This window comes from Neodiprion virginianus, chromosome 4 (genome assembly GCF_021901495.1).
Source record: "Neodiprion virginianus isolate iyNeoVirg1 chromosome 4, iyNeoVirg1.1, whole genome shotgun sequence".
Taxonomy (NCBI): Eukaryota; Metazoa; Arthropoda; class Insecta; order Hymenoptera; family Diprionidae; genus Neodiprion; species Neodiprion virginianus.
This window is the reverse complement of record NC_060880.1, coordinates 428,011-446,989: the sequence shown is the minus strand read 5'-3', so window position 1 is coordinate 446,989 and position 18,979 is coordinate 428,011. Positions and strand designations below refer to the sequence as shown.

General features: G+C 45.8%; 1 protein-coding gene across 6 annotated transcripts in view; it reads left to right on the top strand.

Moving 5' to 3' along the window:
- LOC124303811 (uncharacterized) overlaps nucleotides 1-18,777 on the top strand; it is a 176,651-nt gene extending 157,874 nt beyond the window's left edge. For 4 of the 6 annotated variants that reach the window (XM_046761511.1, XM_046761507.1, XM_046761510.1 and 1 more), the window contains 10 exons: nucleotides 9,508-9,729; nucleotides 10,933-11,047; nucleotides 12,318-12,616; nucleotides 12,723-13,001; nucleotides 13,100-14,624; nucleotides 14,732-14,835; nucleotides 14,955-15,344; nucleotides 15,450-15,533; nucleotides 16,373-16,530; nucleotides 17,504-18,777. In XM_046761511.1, the coding sequence (XP_046617467.1) occupies nucleotides 9,508-9,729; nucleotides 10,933-11,047; nucleotides 12,318-12,616; nucleotides 12,723-13,001; nucleotides 13,100-14,624; nucleotides 14,732-14,835; nucleotides 14,955-15,344; nucleotides 15,450-15,533; nucleotides 16,373-16,530; nucleotides 17,504-17,762 (3,435 nt within the window). In that variant the 3' untranslated portion in view covers nucleotides 17,763-18,777. The remainder of the gene's footprint in view (nucleotides 1-9,507; nucleotides 9,730-10,932; nucleotides 11,048-12,317; nucleotides 12,617-12,722; nucleotides 13,002-13,099; nucleotides 14,625-14,731; nucleotides 14,836-14,954; nucleotides 15,345-15,449; nucleotides 15,534-16,372; nucleotides 16,531-17,503) is intronic. The other 2 variants (XM_046761508.1, XM_046761512.1) reach the window with 2 other exon arrangements.
- Nucleotides 18,778-18,979: the final 202 nt, after the last annotated feature.

Genomic DNA, 18,979 nt, shown 5'->3' with positions numbered 1-18,979 from the left:
GGCTTCAAGTCCAGATGGCGAGCTTCGAATGAAATAATAAAATGAAAAGGAGACAAGTGTTGAGGGTTCGGGTCAACCCTTTGAGTCACGCGTTGTTTCACTTTGTCAAATTTTCTAACAAGATGGTATGGTTCTATGGTTTTTGGGGTCACTGATTACGAATCTTGAAATCAGATTTTGAAAATTCGAAGTGCTGGATCCAATATGGTGGACAAAAATTTAAAATTTGATCGAATACGGTCAAAGAACGCCGTGATCGGGGTTTTTCGGGTCGCTGATTGGATTCGCCCTACCGAATATTCGAAATCTGATTTCAGATTCGTTAATCAACGACCCCGAAAACCCCTGGACATTGTTTTGCTCCGGATTCGTTCGAATTTGGAATTTTCGTCGGCCATCTTGAATTTTCAAAATCCAACTTCAGATTCGTAATCAGCGAGCCGAAAAACTTTTAAATTATGTAAAACACGTACGTGCGCAGAGGGTTAACTTTCTGGGAAATGAATTATTCTTTCCATTTTCACGCTTTTTTTCAATCCATTTGTTTTTACCCTCGAGCATTGAAGAACTATTAGTATACTGTTGGAAGTAGCAAAAAACGGTAAAGAAATATGTTGGAAAGTTCTCTAAATGTACAAAAAATGGATATGAAATAGGTGCTAAGAATGCTCCAACCATTATAACTCAAAGGGTTCAAGCTGCCCAGGGATCGAGGCTCGCTTTTGTCCGTCGAACACTCGGCGACCCGGTGACGCGATAAGCATGAATTTTCCTCGACGTTGGCGAAGGAAATTAATAACTCGCGAAGGACCTTTGCCGTTTGAAATATCCTCCGCCTATTTTAGTATTCGGCAAAGTGTCAGCGCTGAGGGTGGCAACCGCGGTTCTGTACCCGGAAGCGTGGAATACGAGATTGTCGTGTGAGCAGGTAAAATCGCCTCTGAGATCGGGCCCTTTGAGCGTCACGACACGTTGCCGTCAATTATCTGCAGCGCGATGGGGAGGCGCACAGAGGGAAAATAAAGAGAAGAAACCTCGATAAAACGAAACTGCTCTTTTGCTCCGTGACCGTTTTTCTACCCTCTTTTTTCCCACACTCACCTTTCTCTCGTTTTGTTTGTTCCGTGAGCAGTGTGCAACAAGCAACGGAGCCGAGAAGTTAATAAGTAATGACAGCCCTGAGGCGAGGTGGTAGGTAGGCAGGCTTCTGCCAAACCGCTAAATGATAAACATCGCTTTCTTTATACCTGCAGAGACGTAATTAATTCCCTCCCCGGAGAGATATTGTATTCTACCCATTTAGTTTTGTTTTCTTCTTTTTCTTCTTCTTCTTCTTCTTCTTCTTCTTCTTCTTCTTCTTCCTCAAATTCTATCCGCTGTCACTATTATTGAATTGTTTATTCATTTTGTTTTACCTCGGGTATCTCACCTGAGTTGGATGACTGAATTTAAACGTGTAGTAACGAACGGAGCGACGAAATTTCTAATGAAGAATAATACCCTCAGGCTTTCGAGGGTGTTCTCCACTTAGAAAAACAATCGTTTCGTCATATCACCTCGAATCTTGACCCTACGGATTTAAAACCGTCGATGCCTGAGCTGCAGAGCACTTGCTGAAAGTAGGATTTGAAAACCGTGATGAAGCGGCATTATTATCGGATCTAGATAATACCCTTCAGAATCAGTGGACCAAGTGACTGCCTGTCACGGTCTTCTTATTCGACCGGCCAAACCCGACCTGTTTCAAATTTGCGGTGGGGTCCGTCAAAGGATCTCGCTCAAGTCGAATTAAGGTCAACTCGCCAACTTCATTCATTCGATAAGACGCATACGTTTCTCGTGATCGATTAGTTCCGCGCGAACGAGGAAGACAAATCTTGACGGGCGGGAGAATTTTGTCAAGTAGCGTTAGTGAGGGCCAGCCTCGATCGATGAGAGCATCGCTCGTAATGTACCTTAAGGAAGAATTGATGGAGTACGCATTACGCTTCCGATACGAGTTTACGAATATCGATACGTTCCCATCGTCCCGCGCGTCGTCGGGCTCCAACCCTGCTGCACGTTGCGACGAAATTTCTTCGACCGTCAGGAGCCGCGACCAAGCCAACTTTTTCGGTTTCTCTCCCCCCCCCCCCCCAGCGTCGCCGAGTGAGTTGGTTCCTGTCGCATTCCCGCGACCCCCCGGGAACAAGATCGGAGAAACTAACCGGTCTCAATCTCCCGAGGGATGCAGGGTGCTTCGATCTCGGCATGGGGGGTTAGCCGGGGGAGGGGGAGCGACTAACGCTGCTCAAGCCGATCTTCGACGATCTAATACGCCTTTAGTCGCCTTCAGTCGCACCACGATCCTCACCTTGTGCAATACGATACGAGGCTTTTGTTTCAAAGTTGGAAGTGCCATGCAGACGTACGCAGGTAATTCGTTCGTTGCTGGCTGAATCAACGAACACCAGGGCAACGGAAACTTGAACAGAAAAGACTACAGAGGGAGGGAATGCACGTTGGAATATCCAATTCCGGCAGCTCTTCGTTCGTTCGTTCGATCCGCGGAGAAGGAGGATGCGAGGGTGCGTTGCTGACGGGTGATTGATGCGTTCGCCATAACGCCGGTAACACACTCGGTTATACCTGCCGCCGCAGGTGCGAGGGTGTCGTGGTGCAGTGTTGTTTCGCAGTGTCGTGCAGCAAACCCAAGGCACGGTGATACATTGAAAGTGATAAAAGAGTGACGTGAGAGTGACATGGATGGATACAACCATGGCTGGTACCATCACCACTACGCACATCACCCCCTGCACCCGAATTCCAACCTGCGGCATCAACACCACCAACAGCAACAGCAACAGCATCAGCATCAGCATCAGCATCATCCCCCCGACTATCTCTATCGGCTTTCCCTTCAGGTATGAGCCGCCTTCCTGAGAGTAAAACTTGCCGCTTTTGTACCATTTCTCGCTACCGCGGGAAGAATTGATATCCCGACGCGGATCAATCGGAACCCTGCAATCAATCTCCCGCTAGCACTCCTGCAGTTGAGGGAACGCGCGAGAATCTCGTGCCTTATCTCACGCCAAAATGGATATACGCCTACGAGTTATGATCAGTTTGAAATTATACTCCCGGGGGGCACGGATATATGCTCCGTTATCCTCCGCAGCTAACGGCAGGTATACCGGCACATCTATAACCTCCTGGGAATGATTACCACCGGTGGCGGAAGGGCGAGCGACTATTTTCACCCCCCAGCTGCAGGCGCTCTCCTAAATCTCAACGAGAGAAAATCCACTGTTGTATGTACGCGGTGCTGAAATATATCGGGGTATATCGTGCGGAAACGAAACATTTTTTAAACTTCTCCTTTCTTTCGCGCTACATCTTCGAGTACGTAACGAGTCAAACGCGTAAATATTAGGGTGGTTCATTTATTTTTTCCGTCTTCAAGGCGCCACTCGAAAAATTTGTGACAAATTTCAATAATTGGTAGCGAGCTCTAAATATTGTCCTGCTTCGTCCGGGTCTTGCGACAATTTTCCTTTCTTTTTTTTTTTTTTTTTTTTTTGTCACAAATTTTTCGAATGGTACCTTGAAAATAGAAAAAAAAAATTGAAAAAATGAACCTTCCTAGTAAACGTACGCCCGCCAAACGATGTTTACGATCCTCTCGCCTCTTCCCATCGCCGACGAATCTGCAAAATACAATGCAATTTTCATCCGTTTCTCTTTTGTTTTCCCTTCGTTTCCTCCCGTTTTCCCTGGCACCACTTGTCACGTACACCTTGATACACGAGCAGTGCTCGGCACAACGCGTACGTTCGCATACGTCTGGTGGCGGTTAAAAGGACACGGGGTAAAAATTGGTTCTGGCGTGGCGGATGCGCGGAACAGAGAGAAAGCGTAGAGAGAACATATGAGTGATAGGGCCGAGGTTGACGCTCGGTGTATCGCGAAATACCCTCGTCCTCTCTTCCCCGCCGCGAGGAGCAGAGGGAAATTTCTGCAAAAATACACTCGAACAAGAAGCGAATCACACCGACGTGGATTTCGCCGAGGGTGGGAATAACGGTCGTTGTCGTAAACGTCGTGTATAACGTGGAGCTTTTGTCCGAAGATACAGGGTGTAATTAGACGTTGTATAATATTTTACGACGGTTGTGTAGAAGTCGAATTTTAAGGAAGGGCAAAGTAAATGTACCTACCTAAGGAGGGCTGATATGTATCATGCAGCAGAGAAAACTCGGTGAAAATTTACATTATCGTACCTACGTACCCTGCGTAATATTCCTCGGATAACGTATGGTTGCAGAATATTCTTCCAAGCTTAAATTTGTCTTGCGCGATAATTAGCTCGAAAGAGATAAAAATTATCAATACGATAATCGTTCGAGAGGAAAAGGAAATCTCGGACCTTTTTTCTTCGATAATCGAATCCAAAAGTAAGAGAATCTTGATCGGGAGGAGGGTTTGATACGTTAAAAGGGCCGAAAACATCCTACGCGGCGATAAAACCAAACGAAGACCTTTTTTTCTCGTTCTTTTTCAACATCGCTAGCGCCGCCGGACCTTTGGAAAAACGAAGCGAGACGCGCAGGCGTCCGTGTTGTTCCGTGTTGTTCCGTGTTGTTTACGTAGTTTTGTTGATCATTGTATTTGTTCGACGACCGCGTTTCCAGGCTCATTTGTCCGGTCTCTCTTTTTCTCCCCCTCTATAATGTCGTCTCGTTTATTTGTTTTTTCGTTTCCCGTAATCGCGGCCCCTACTTCCGCCTCCGCGCATCCCTTATCCTCCGCCGATCTAGGTAGGTACGTCGGAGTGAGCTCGGACCCGAAAAACCTTCTTCCTTTCATCCTCACCCGGTGTACCTTATTACCGCGCCCATCCTCGAGACCCCGCGTTATTCCCGGGCGTAATCGGCGTGCATGTACCGCATACGGGGCGCGTCTTTCCGTAAAATCGGGGGCATCATCTCCCCTCTAAGCGAGCGCCGGGGGGTGCGGGATGTGTGTATAGACACGATCACGGTACGCCGTAATTACCAGAAAGGTAGGCGAAGGGCCCGGGGCTGCGGGGCTGCGGAGCTTCTACGGCACGGTGTTATTGTTCATAAGCCTGCAAGCGCGCCATGTGTTCCAGAAATTTATGTGCTAGGCGAAACTCGAAGGGTGCTGCACGTATGGGTGTAGAAGCGGGCGAGGGAGGGAGAAAGGAACCTGTGCCTTGTCGCCTCCGTGATATTAATAAATTTCGACTCTCTTACACGCGCGAGCGTATCCTGCAGTCTCCCTGTGTTCGGGTATAACTTAACGTATGTACATACATACACGTATACAACCGCCGACAACGACGGCTTTTGACGAGTGAGTACGATTGCCACGTGTGCGAACCAGAGTAATTACGGTTAAATTACGTCTCGGATATACATATCCAGCCTGCTATAATACGTTTGATTACTCTTCCTGTCCCTCTCTCCCCATCTCTCTCTCTCTCTCTCCATCTCTCCATCTCTCATTCTCTCGAGAACAATTCGTCCGCGCTTCTCATACGAACATCGACGTTGGTTCACGGGAAGAGATACAAACGGGTACAGCCATAAACACACCCGACGCTGCAGCGCGGATCTGTCGCGAATAATTCCCGGGCTGGTATACGGCTGTTTGAACCGAGGGTTTAAGGACGTACCGGCTGTACGTTCTGTTGACCAAAAGTGAGTCACGTCGACGATATTGTATACTTTGTGGAGAAGAATAAATTTATACAATAACGAAGCCCAAAAGTTATCAATAAATTGTTCAAACAAAGCATTGTTTAAGAAATTTTTAGGGAATGTGCTTTTCTTTCTATGTCATTTAAAATGAATTTGTTGATTTTTCCCAATACGCCTGAATATATAAAGAATTTTCTCATTATTTGGTGATTTTCGTATTCGAAAGTTTTTAATTTTGAAAAATGGAGGAAAAATTCCGAATATTGAATACCTTTTCGTAAAAACGTTGTACGTTACAAAGAAAACATTCCATGTGAATTTGTTAAACGATTTGTTGATAACTTTTGGGCACTGTTATTATTAATGAAATTTAATTTTCTTACCGCCTTTGTTGTCGCCGATTTTCTTCCGATTTTTATCTCGTCACAAAGTATTCAATATCGTCGACGAGAATCCCTTTTGTCTGAGAATGTACAGGCAATACATCCTTACGGGTTGATATGTGAACGGGTAGCATTTTCCCAAGTTACGTCTCGACGCTTAGCCCAGTTCCATATAATTGGGTTGGGAGTAACTGCGGCGAAGCTCGCGACTTTCCTTGTTTTCAACTCCGGCCTCCGCCTTCCACCCTACTCAACCACAACCAGCACCCTTGGAACGAACAATTTCAACCGACTTTCGCAAGTTTCTCGGTGCGCGAACTTTCGCCTTCCAATGCGATCCGAGCATTATTCCCGAGTAGGACGTGAGTAATGTATACCTGTACACTTGAATACACCGAGGAAGAAATTCGTATCACCGAAATAAACTGACAACGAAAGTATCAGCCCTCCGCGTCGTGGATTTTGTAGCTTCGAGGAGTATTTCTTTGAAACAAAATTTTTAGCTCCTAATTGTAGTACCATCTAATCGGCCTTTATCTATTCGTTATCTCACGAATGCTCAGAGATAATATTTTAAACTACGAGATCCTATCGATGAAAGTTCAACAGAGGAAAATGAATATTAATAACCTAAGCGAAAATACAGCAAGGATTGCGTTTGCTACGGTTGCAGCTATTAAAATGATAGATTGTAACCGGAGTGAAGAGAAGTCTGTTAGATGAAACTACATATTATAGGATCGGCGTTATAAGCCATAAAAACGATCCTAGATGTTTTAAAAAATCCGTAATTCGGAAGCCTGATACTCTCCTCGTACGTCAAACATCTTTCGTATAAAACGAAACGAGATTTTTCCCATGACGACCAATAACGGGAATATTATTTTCCACGAACCCTGGCTAGACGCTGTCCGCGATTTTGACATACCCTGAGTGTATGTAATATATCCGTATAACATAGCGTGTAATGCTGGCTTGAAATTGACGAGAAGAAATCGTCGTGCCTACAAACGAATTCCTCCGAGTAAAGCTAATTAGTTTAATAAAAGGTAGGGAAATCGTTTTCTCTAATTCCCATTTCGCGCAGTGTGCCGTTGGCTAATTGTCGGCAGGCTCCCTTGTCAAAATCATCCCCTTCGCTCCGCGATCTCTTTGTAAGTCAGGTGTACGTGTAACCTCACAAACGTAGCTTGTAGGTACGTACGTACCTACCTACTACGGAAGACGCGCAAGCGAGAACGAAGCCGTACAATTAGCCGAATTATCAGTGTCTAGAGACAATTCGTCTCCTCGCAAGAAGACTCCGTCTTATCTCAGCCCCCGAGGTCCGCGTTCCCTTCTTCGTCGTTCTCGCCAACGTTCACCTCGGCTCTGGGGAGAAATCCCTGTCACTCCACCCCGCCTGTGACTCTGGTCTGGCCCTGATGGTTTAATGGGAAAATGAAAACCCGGACAACGTTACCCTCTCGCGTTAAAATTGGCAAATCTTCGCGGAAAAAAATGGATTCGTCTCGGGTCAGTCGTATCAGGAACACGTAGAGATCTACGGTATACCTACACGCAAGCGGGAAACTGAATATAAATTGAAACTAATCCGAATTTTACGGGCTTTGGGAGATGGCGGGACGCACGAGGGTATAACCTGAATCGTAAATATTCGAAGCGCGTGAGGGGCAGCGAAATCAATTGGCCGGGAGGAAGGCTTTTGATCGCGGAGCGTGTTCCGATATCGCCAGTTTCTCTGCTCCGCGTCTCTGTTTCGCGCTCGAATGAAAATATCGGTGAAAAAGAAACGACGTAGGTACAGATATAGGTATGTATAGGTATAGGTTGTGTCACAGGTACCGCAGGAATAGGAGCGAAACGAGGAACGGATTTCTTTGAGGAAAAAAAAGAACCACTCCCGACACACGAGTTCGCGAAGAACCGCTATTACACACCGTACGTAGGCACTCCATCTCCTCCAGGATTACAACGCGTGACACAGCCTAATAACACCTCCACCCTCGCACCCTTTCACACCCTTTCACAACCCCTCCAGCGCTGTATAGAGCCGTATACCTATACGTGCATGTTTGCATCCGTTGTATACGTATGCACGCACGCACGTAGATAGATGTAGGTGTAGAACGATACGGCACGCGGATGAAATCCGCAACGTTAACCCGACGGAGATTCGGATCGATCGAAGGCTCCAGCTCGCGACAATGCAATTCGTTCGACACCCGCGGTTTGTTCGCCATGGCGATGAGGGTAGGGGGGCTGCTCTGTACGCGAGGAACACCCGTCCGCGAATCACTCGAACGCAATGCAATTATTTGCAATTCCCGCGTCCGTCCGCGGCCGACGAAATTATCCCATCCTGGTTCCATTATACCGACCCCTCCTTATCCTCCTCCTCCTCCTCTCGCACGCTTTATCCCTGTCTCTGTAGATATCTGTCGTCGGCGGTCGTAGGACAATACTCATACCCCCGCTGGCACCTTCGTTCATTCGTACACCTTACATTTACCGTAGTGCAAAATAATTCAGTTATTTTTCTATTTTGCTTCGCTACCCGATACAACCCGCGACATTCCCGATATTGAACCGTTAATTCTACACACCCTGCCGGCTGAGTTGTAAATTTGTTGCGCAGAAGGGAGGGGGGAGGAAAGTGTTGACGAAGATGTAATTTTATATGCCTACCTATCTGCAATTTACAAAGTTCAGAAGAAGTTGGGATCTGTACGGTACTTCGCTGCTCCTCCTCCTCCTCCTCCTCCTCCACTACCATCACCACCGTGCCCCTTTCAGTCGGGTATTTCACAAAGTCCCGGCTATGCATCGCCGTGTCATTAGACGAACCTTCGTCCTCGTTAGGAGGGTAATTTGACGGGATGTTATACGTAGGACGGAGGACGGAGGACGGAAAGGGATAAGAGAGCGAACGAGTCCTTTTCTCTCTACAGCTAACCAAGATACGGGAATTCAGACGAACGCCGTGCCTAATTCTCAGCCCTTCGTCGTTGCGCTCTTCCTTGCCGACGGCTCGGCTATATCAATAATCCTTGCACGGGTTGAAAAAGAGGTCGTTGAACCTACCGTGTACCTTGGGGTGGTTCAATTTTTAACTTTTTTTTTTTCAGGTCTCTCGAAAAATTAGCAACAATTACTGAGCAAAAAAATTGTCGTAAAACCTGGAGGAAGTAGGAAAATATTTGCTCCTCTTTCGGTAGCAAAACCTGTCATCCAGAATGGGTTTTCGCTCGAGCAATTTGTATAAATCGATTTGTTGAGATTACTTTTTTCGTGAAATCAGGTGATCGGATTTCTTCTCTAACGTACTCGGCGAACCTGACTGCACGAGTATTTTCTCTATGTATATTTTTACAAGGTCGCACGAACGAAAATTTGAAAATCCCACATTGTTATCGTTGCAGCAACAGCAGCAGCAGGCCCAGCAGCAAGCAAATTCACCAGGCAACGGAAACGCGGGTAAGAACAGCCCTTCGCCGGGCAACACGTCGTCGCCTGGTCAAAGTCCGACAGCGAAAATTCAGGCGGAGCCGAAACCAGTCGAGTGCAATTTGTGTCATCGAAAGTTCAAGAACATCCCGGCCCTCAACGGGCACATGAGACTCCACGGGGGTTACTTCAAAAAGGTGAGAGATACACGTTTTACAATCCTTGACGTCAGCCGGCCCTCGTGATGTTATAATTCCCCGTCGAATATCCAGGGGGAATTAACACGTTGCACGTACGTGTACGAGTATATATGGGCAAATGGGCTTTTAATCGAGTATTCAAGGATTCCGTGCTCGGTACCCGCGAACCTCGTACCGAGTCTCGTACTTCTCATCGATGACTGCGCGAGCCGGGATGCGGAGAACGGGGATCGAATTGAAACGAGCCCATTAACAGGTTCTTCTTTCCTCCCCAGCTCTCAGCACTTACCGGTAAATCCAAATAAAGCCGGAGTTCCGACCCCTCGCCGCCTCTCCTTCACCGCTAGAGCAAACATTGTCTCGAGCTGTCTCCATTATGCAGATTGACTTCGATTCGCCTGCAAGGTGGTTGGTTTTGCTCTTCGCTTGCCCTGCACCGCGTTCTCTATCCAGGTTCGCGAGTCGATCCATGACGGAGCAAATGTACTCATCGCCCTCCCGCATGTAATTTCACCGATAGTCTTTCCATATCGAGGTGAAACCGTGCGCGCGAATCGTTGTAGGGACAAAAAAAAAAACACCGTTTTTTTACCAAACCTCCAACACACGCGTCTGTATCTGCACTTACGTTCCTGGCGAATGGTCGTAGTCTGCGTACATGTAACATCGGCAACGACCGATCGACGCGACGGTATAGTCGAATTGATGAGTTTCCTCGCGGTTGCCGCTCGCAATCAATTTCCAACATTAGCAACAGGATCAATATTCACGACACATCGCCACGTACGCGTGTGTATCGTTGCACGCGTGTCAAAGGTGATCCTCGGTTACGTTTTGGCTATTCCTCGCGTCGGAGATCCTGGTCAGAGATCCTCCGCCGCGGGAAATTGCCCCGAATCATCTCGAGCGATTATCGTCCGGCACCGTTGACCGGCAACCGCTATAACGTCGGATGACTGACGGATCGGCTAGCCTACGAATACCTGTCCGTATCGAGCCGTCGTCGAGACGAGAAGGCGCGATTTCGCGATGTCACACGCCGTTGATTTCATCGCCGGATAATCGAATACAGACCCTCGATTAGGTTCGCTTAGTAATTAGGAGCCGGCCCCGGCTGCAATCTGTATCTACATACTTGAATCGATCGATTTTACTTCCATCTTATTTGCCAATGGTAACGTTTTACTCCGACTTTTTCAGGACGCGGAGAATAAGAAGTGCGAAAAGAAGGAGGTCGTCGGTCCTCCTCTGCAGACTGCATCGTCAAGTGTGAGAGCTTTAATCGAGGAGAAAATCATCCAAAAGAGAACGACTGGTAATACTAATTCAATTTATTAATAGCGTGTATGAAAGAATAATAATTCGGCAAATATCGTTTAGTCACATTTCTCCAAGAGCCATTTAGCAGCGCAAGGCCATCATCGTCGTCGTCGTCGTCGTAATCATTCCTCAGCGTTGCATGTTTTGCCTTTTTACAATGAGAAGAGCTCAGTCGACAACCGGCAACCGCAGCTCGGTGGCCGAAATGTTATAATTTGCCCTGACCTGGCAATCTGGCTTCCTAATAAACCAAATCGATGGGATGACGGTGGTGGTGATGCTGCTACTGATTCTGAATGCACGCGGAACTCGCACACGCTGCGAATAAATGTATTTATTATCGATGCGCATTGCTTGTTCAATAAAGTCAATGGGATACCCAATCAATTAGTCGACCGCAAAACCTTTTTGCCCAATGCGGCAGGATCGAAAAAGCAGGCAAAAAGCTCGTAACGAGTATAATTGATATTTTATCTATACAGACTATTATAAGGCGGCTCGCTCAGCGTTCGTTTTAATTGCCCCGAATTAATGAAGCGCACCGGTATATGGAAGAAAATTTTTTTTCTAGCCCAATATCGGGCAGGGAGAAAAAAAATTTCAGCGGCAGTCGAAACGAGTTGAATTTTTTTCCTTAGAGACCAGTAGGGCAGAATTCAAATACATGAATCACCACTTAGACCTCTTGACTTGTACCGGTACAATTTTTGTAGCTACGTTGCACTAACGATGCGAAAGTAACGACAGGAAGTTGAAATTCGAGTATCACTGGATTGGGTAAAAATGGCGAAAAAAAAAAAAAAAAATGAACCTGTGCGAAACAAAAATGTGAAGCGAATTGTCGTTCAAGGACCCTGCACGAAAGGGGGTGAGACTTCGAGGATTGACGAGGGTCCGTTTGAATCAGAGGCTCTTCCCGGTTTCATGCGGACAATAAACTCGCGAGTAATAAAGAGATGGATATACACGCACTGTATATGTATAAGCGTCGAGAAGTGGAAATGGCAGGTTTTGTTCAGCATCGGCCATCGGGTTCGTCTTTCTTGGCACTGGGAAGCTTCCACGCGATTGTTTACATTTCGCGGGTGATTTGACGGGGCGCGTTGACGTGCTAATTGAAAAATGAACCTCGCGCATTGTCCCGTTCGTTCCGGGCCGCGAATGACGCCTAGGAAATGAACAATCCGTTGAGTACGCTTGCAGAGTCGATGGTGGAACATCGCACGCGATAATCTCGGTCAGATCCCAGCGAGTAATTCAAGCAGCTCTCGCTCTTTCAGCCAACGATGGCAACAACCCTGCGGCTGTCCAGTCTCGCTCGACTCCCACCACCTTCACCACTCAGACCTCGGCCGACCGGCCAAATCAGACCTCGGGGAAGACCGGCTTCGCGATACCCGCACCTCCGCCTCTAACCATCGGAGAGAAGGTGAGGAGGCATTCGGACAGCGAACACTTCAGGCAGCCCAATGTCACCGTCGCTAATCATGCCGCGGTACAGAAGCAGCTCCAGGAAGCCCAGACCCAGGCCCAAGCTCAAGCCTTGGCAGACATGATACTGAAGGTACGTAAAACCTACCGCCCCTCGCTCTGGGCTTGGGATGGTTTTTGTCGTTCTTATCGCGCGCTCTTTCCTCACTAATTCCCCCGCCTCGTCTCTGCTCGTACAGGGAACCACGAAAATGGCGGTGAAGAGGACGGCCTCTGATCCAGGCCAGAGGGTTCAGCTAAACTATCAGGCAACTACCGCCGCGGCCCAGCCGAACGCCAATCAACAACAGCAATCGCAGACCCAGCTCCAGGCCTCCGTAACGGACAGCTTCCCGATGACGGGATACTCGGAAGACGGAGGATACTTCAGTCCGAGTTTGCAGGACGAGGTGTTTCAGCAAGTAACGGCCGTGCCCGACAGCGTCCTGCTGCACGCGACCCAGCTCGACTCGATTCAGGTGAATATCGACCCCGCGACTAGGGGATTTTCGACTTTATTTGCGAGGGGTGATCGCGTTGTTGACACACCCTAACTCCGCGTGTCCCGCGTTTCAAGTTTCAGACGACGGGCCTCCTGCACGAACAGTCTTCCGAACAACTGCAGGATATATCGCTCGAGGATAGGTTCTCGACGCAGCACACGGTCAACCCGGACCTCCAGGCTCTGGTCAATTCACCCCTGCCCGATTCCCTGGCGGAATTCAGCACCTACGGAGCCCAGTACAGCACGGAGAGTCCGCACACTTTGCCAACCCAATCGCCGCTTCCGTCGCCGCTCACCCGCCACGACAGTCCGAGCTTTACATATCCGACTCCACCCGCTAGCCAGGAAGGTCTTTTGACCGGAAGCCTCCCGCTCCTGAGCCCCCAGGAAGACCCGGACTCCGTTAGGCCCGTCTCGTCCCCTCTTTCCGCGGCGTTTTACACGACGACGATGTCCTCCGCGGCCGCGGTCGAGGAAGCCTTGAGCGAGGTTCTTCCCGGCGAGACCGAGGCCGACACGGACCTGTACGGCGGATCGCCGAACCCTCATTCGCCGCTGCCGAGTCCACTGTCGACTACCCCGGCACCCTCGCCTCTCTCCTCGCTTCCGCCATCCTCGGTTTCGTCTCCCGGTCCGGCGACCTTTTCCGGTACGAGTTTCCCTGTATCTCCCCATCACGGGCTACAGAATCAGATGATGCCAAACTCGGAGGATCCGCTGCTCTCGTCTAGTCCGAAGGACTTCACCGCTGGTCGGAGGAAATTCGAGTTCTCCGGCTTTCAATCGTACAAATTGATAACCAACCAGAATCTGGTCGATATCGGACTCGGGAACGGGAGTCTCGCTGGCATTGTCGTCGATAACAACGGCGAGTTCAAACTCATACAGACCGCCGGACTTCAGAAAGCCAATGTTCTTGTCCAGGCTGGATCACTGAGCCCGCTCACTTTCAGAAAAGAAATAAGACTCGCCACTCCCAAAGCCGAAATTACGGGCGCCAACAACGTTTTGTCAGGCGCGTTAAATGCTCAGCCGCAGTTTCACCATAATCAGATACATCAGCCGGCCTTTAATCCAGCCAAGTTTCTCATACAAACAAACAACTCGGCGAAAAATACGACGGTAAAAAGTAAAACGCCCAACAATCTGCCGGTTCCCATCGAACAGATCAAGGAAGAGCTTCTCGACGAGGACGTGTTTCTTAGTCCTACAAGTATTCCGGCTAGCCCGATAAGGCAGTCTAGGAAAAGGCCGAGAATCGATGGCCACTACGCAAACTCTAATTCGTATCCTTCAAGACTGAGAAGGGCCTGTGACAGACATTGGGACAGTAGTTACACACCTCCGCCTATATTAGACCCGTCCAGATCAGGCCCGGGACTATACGCAAGGCTACACCAGCACGAAAGGGATTCGGAATTCAGTTCGGACGATTCCCAAGGGAACGACGGACCCCCCCCTAGAATAAACATCGGCACCAGATATCAAGCGACGATACCTCCGGTCAGGTGCGACGGCGAGAGAGGCAGAGGAGGACCCGAGGTTGACCATTTGCTGTGGGATCCTGGCATAAACAACAGCTTGACAGATACGGAAAGTAAGTGTCAATCGCGTCGGCGATGTACGGCTTGTTCGCATGCTAGCTTTTTATCACAGGGTGTAAAATTTACCCGGGGATCGTTTTTTTTTTCGTTTTTTTTTCAGTTGAAATGTACCTACAGTTTGCCTGTTGCGCAGCTGTGCCTGGCGGGGGAAGAAATAAGGAGTATGCTCTTCACCTGCTGCATATGTGCAAAGGAAACATTCACGTAAGCATATATTGTTTCATTCTTTCCTACTCTGTACTGATATATTGATTTATTGTTCTTCGAATGCTCAATTTTGGAATGTTTTTTTGTTTTTTTTTTTCTTTTTTTTCTTTACTCAGGAAGCAATGTTGAAGCTGATGAGACCGACTCCTTCTCTGCCAATGGGACATCCATTGCTCAGCTACGAGTACCACGAGTCTGATCGGTGGACAGCCCACGAAATGGACTTATTCTATCAGAGTTTATCGAAACGGAATAAAGATTTCAGGGGGATAGCTCGTGACGTTGGAAGCAAATCTGTTAAGCAATGCGTGCAATTTTACTACCTCTGGAAAAAACTTTGCCCTGATGAGTACAAAAAAATGAGATCACGACACGGAAAACCAAAGATCAAAATTGAAAATAAAGATATTAAAGATTGTAAGGATACCAAGGAACTCAGAGACGCAATCGCGTCTGTTACGGATCTCGACTTTAGTGAAGAAAAATCAATTCTCCATCGCACCCTGGTTAGTCGCTGATTATATACAGTGTTGTTGTTGGGAATTTAAGTGATAGTTGAAAGTGTATCGATTCGCCGCTCGTTTCTCATATCAAAATTATTATTCTCTCAGTTGCAGACTAACGAAAGGGAAAGTTCGGCCACGCTGACAACCAGCGAAGGGGAGCTGAGATTATTCGCCTACGAATGCCCTGATGTGAGTTATCGTTATACGTACTAATATTAACGGTTTATCTGCATTTCTTAATATTCCTTGCTGCTACTCGCAATCTAATTATTTATCATATTTTATTATATATCCGCCCAACTGTTTACTACTTTGTCTAACATCTTTTGTATTGTTCATCCTTTCTGAAAACGTATATCATTGTGTACATTCGCGCTGGCTTTCGTGTCGATTCTATTGGCAAAATCAAGCACTGTCATCACATAACATAGTGTTATCGACAAACCAGTTGTTTTGTCTATTGTAACATGGACATTTGGAACACCGTCATAATTATGTTTCGAACATTCGAAGAACTAGTTTATACGTTGAGCTTTCGTCGGTCGAGTCTCCGAATTCCGACACTATCGCGTCATTTCCAACGCATTACAAAGGAATTACGCATTACACGTTTGTAGCTGCGTAAAACGTTTTCCATTCGTTATAAGCCAAGTGCGCTGCGAATTGTAACTAGTTGCTACACATATATCTGCTCCCGAACCTCAGCTAAATACCTTGCATCTTTATACCTGTAAAATGTATCGACAGAAGACTCACGTTTGTACACTTGGTGGGTATGAAAACCTGTACATACACACATGCATATCTTCTTTTTCATGTGAAAGTTGAATTGTCGCATGTAGTTCGATTATTGTGAATGCTTTCTTAATATGCTTATTATTTGACGAAAGAAATTAAAAAAAAAAAAATAAAAACCTGACAGTCGCGGGCAAAGTAATGAAATCGATTGTTGGCGTTGTCATTGTTTGTCGTTGTTGTCGTTTGGTTGTGTTGTTTATTTTGGCTTTGTGTTTTCTTTGTGTTATCAGAGCTTTAGCGGAAGTGTAACAGTAACGATGGCTGGAAGCACCCAAACTGGCCAAACCGGTCACGTCACAGCCAACACCAACTCACAAACTCACACTAGTTCTGAGCATCTACCACCCGTGCCCACCCTACTTCACTACCCCTGCAAGATTTGCGGGAAGTAAGTCTCTAATCTAATCTAAATCAAACCATTTCCGTAACATATATTACATTCTGATCCAGAAATATTATTGGCTAATCTATTCCTCGACGTATATGAAAACTTGGATGTACCTTGCTGCAGGCACTGCGGCGTTAGACTTGGCACCCAGAATTAGTCATGAGTCGTACATCCGATTCAATCTTATTATATGCACAATTAGCAACGCATTGGGAACGAAACGTGTATAACTTTTGTAAATCTTTTGTAATTCCATTGAGTTGGAGTCTTGCCAAGGAAAGAAATATAGCTGCCCATACCAAGACATCCCGATTGAATTCCATTGGCGGTGTCAAACTGGTAGCTTGGCCAAAAATGCTGTCTTTGAATCTGACAATTCTTGATAATTATACCCTACAATTTTACAGTGGAAATCTACGATTATCTCCACTGTGCGCTTAATGTCGAAGACTGGCTCGTATTCTTTTTACAATTACCCTAACGAGTATGCTATTAAATAGCATGCTATTTCCATTAATATGCCTTGTTTATGATTATCAGTTATACGTACATGTATATATATATAAATATATATATATACATACTCACACGTCTCCTTCACATAATATTATATAAATTTTCGTTTCATGAGGTTCTTGCACAATCCAGCTGAATGTTCATTAAAATTTATATTATATGTACCTACCTGTTCTTAATTTTACATTACATCAAATGAAACATGAAGCATAGAGCAGCGTTCACATGTAACGCTCAGCAAGAAATTATTTGTCGATTGTATAATATTATTATACATTGATCCGCATGTATTAAAATTATATGAGTATGCCAAATACTTTATATATCTGCTTGTTTAACGGAGTCATTTGATTTTTATCATTGAGCAAGCGGTTTGTGATGTAATCCAGTGCCAGAGATTACGCAAATGTGTCGATGATATTTCTATCACGTTCCTTGTTTTTTTGTTTTTTTTCAGAGTTTTCAACAAAGTGAAAAGCAGAAGTGCACATATGAAATCTCATCGTCCAATACCCTCCCCAGATTCAATGGCTCAAGAATCTAAACGTAGCGCTGCAGCTGTTCAACAACAAAATAATCAGCAACAACAACAATCAAAACAATCGCAGGATTATCAGTACACGACTACGCTGACAGCGACGACAAATAGTGACTCCAATGCGCTGAATAGTGCAACCCATTTATGGCACAATCCTACGAGACTTAGGCCACCTTAAGAATAGTAAAACGAGGAAAGATGTGAACAAGAAAACGAACAAGTTGACAACATAAAGTTAAGTTACCCAACGAAGGCTGTAATGTTTGCAGAGATGAATGTCACAGCTTACAGTAAGCAGAAATCTAACGGTACGATTTCAAAACTGTATTCCAATACATTGGAATAAAATTTGATTAGTGCAGGGTGCGATTCTTACTTTTCTTAACTCTCTTTTCTTTCTTTCTTTAATTATTTATTGATATAAAAAATTATTGAAACACAGTTTTTGTCAAAGGATAGGAATGAAAAAAAAATTTAAACTCGCAACACATACGAACACTCTAGGCCTAAACAATAGTTTAGTTCTTCTACTTGCCCGTCGTCCCCCCATTCTACCAAAATTTAAGATTATTTATATTGCACAGATACCGTTTAAGTATACATCTATTGGCCATACGACATGTTTGCATGGAAACGATGATTTATAAGTCATGAATTAGACAATTTACGGACTTGTTAAGTGTAATCGAATAATACCTGTACATAATATTACTACAAGAAAAATAATATCGGGGCATTTAACGGAGAAACAACATCTAGGAAGTGTAAACATGCTTCGGGAATAAATCCGGCGGTAGAGAAATGGAGATAAGTAAATACAGGTTGTTGTTGAAAGGAAATAATAACAAATTTTTGAACGAAGGATGTCAAAATGTTGTAAAAAACATCTATTGATGATTTAAATAAGCGTGTTATACGCGGTGAGAAAACTTCAATGATCATGAAATACTACCGAGTGAACGTGCACACTGAACGTACTATGAAAGCTGTGCCACGATAGAGACACTTATTTTTTACTGTAAAGAACTTTTGCGTTTGTTTTTCCTTGTGAGATAACTGACTCGTGTGCTCAATCATCTTCTACGTAATATAATGTAAAATCGACCGTGTTAATTGTTGTACACTATCAATCGCCTATCAGCCGTGCATAGTTGTTGTGGAAGGAATAAAAAATAAAAAAAAGTTTTACAGAATTCAGTAACATTTATGGTATCCGTGATCGAGTCATGGTTTGTAATATTTTACTTCTCTTCTCCTACTTATCGGATTCAACGTCGGCAGTTACATGTTAGATATTGATTTGCATAGGTTGCCGTATGACGCGCTCGTTCAAGCAATACGGCAAGCATATCACAATCATTTTCGTATTACATAAATAAGGGAGCCGCCATTCGG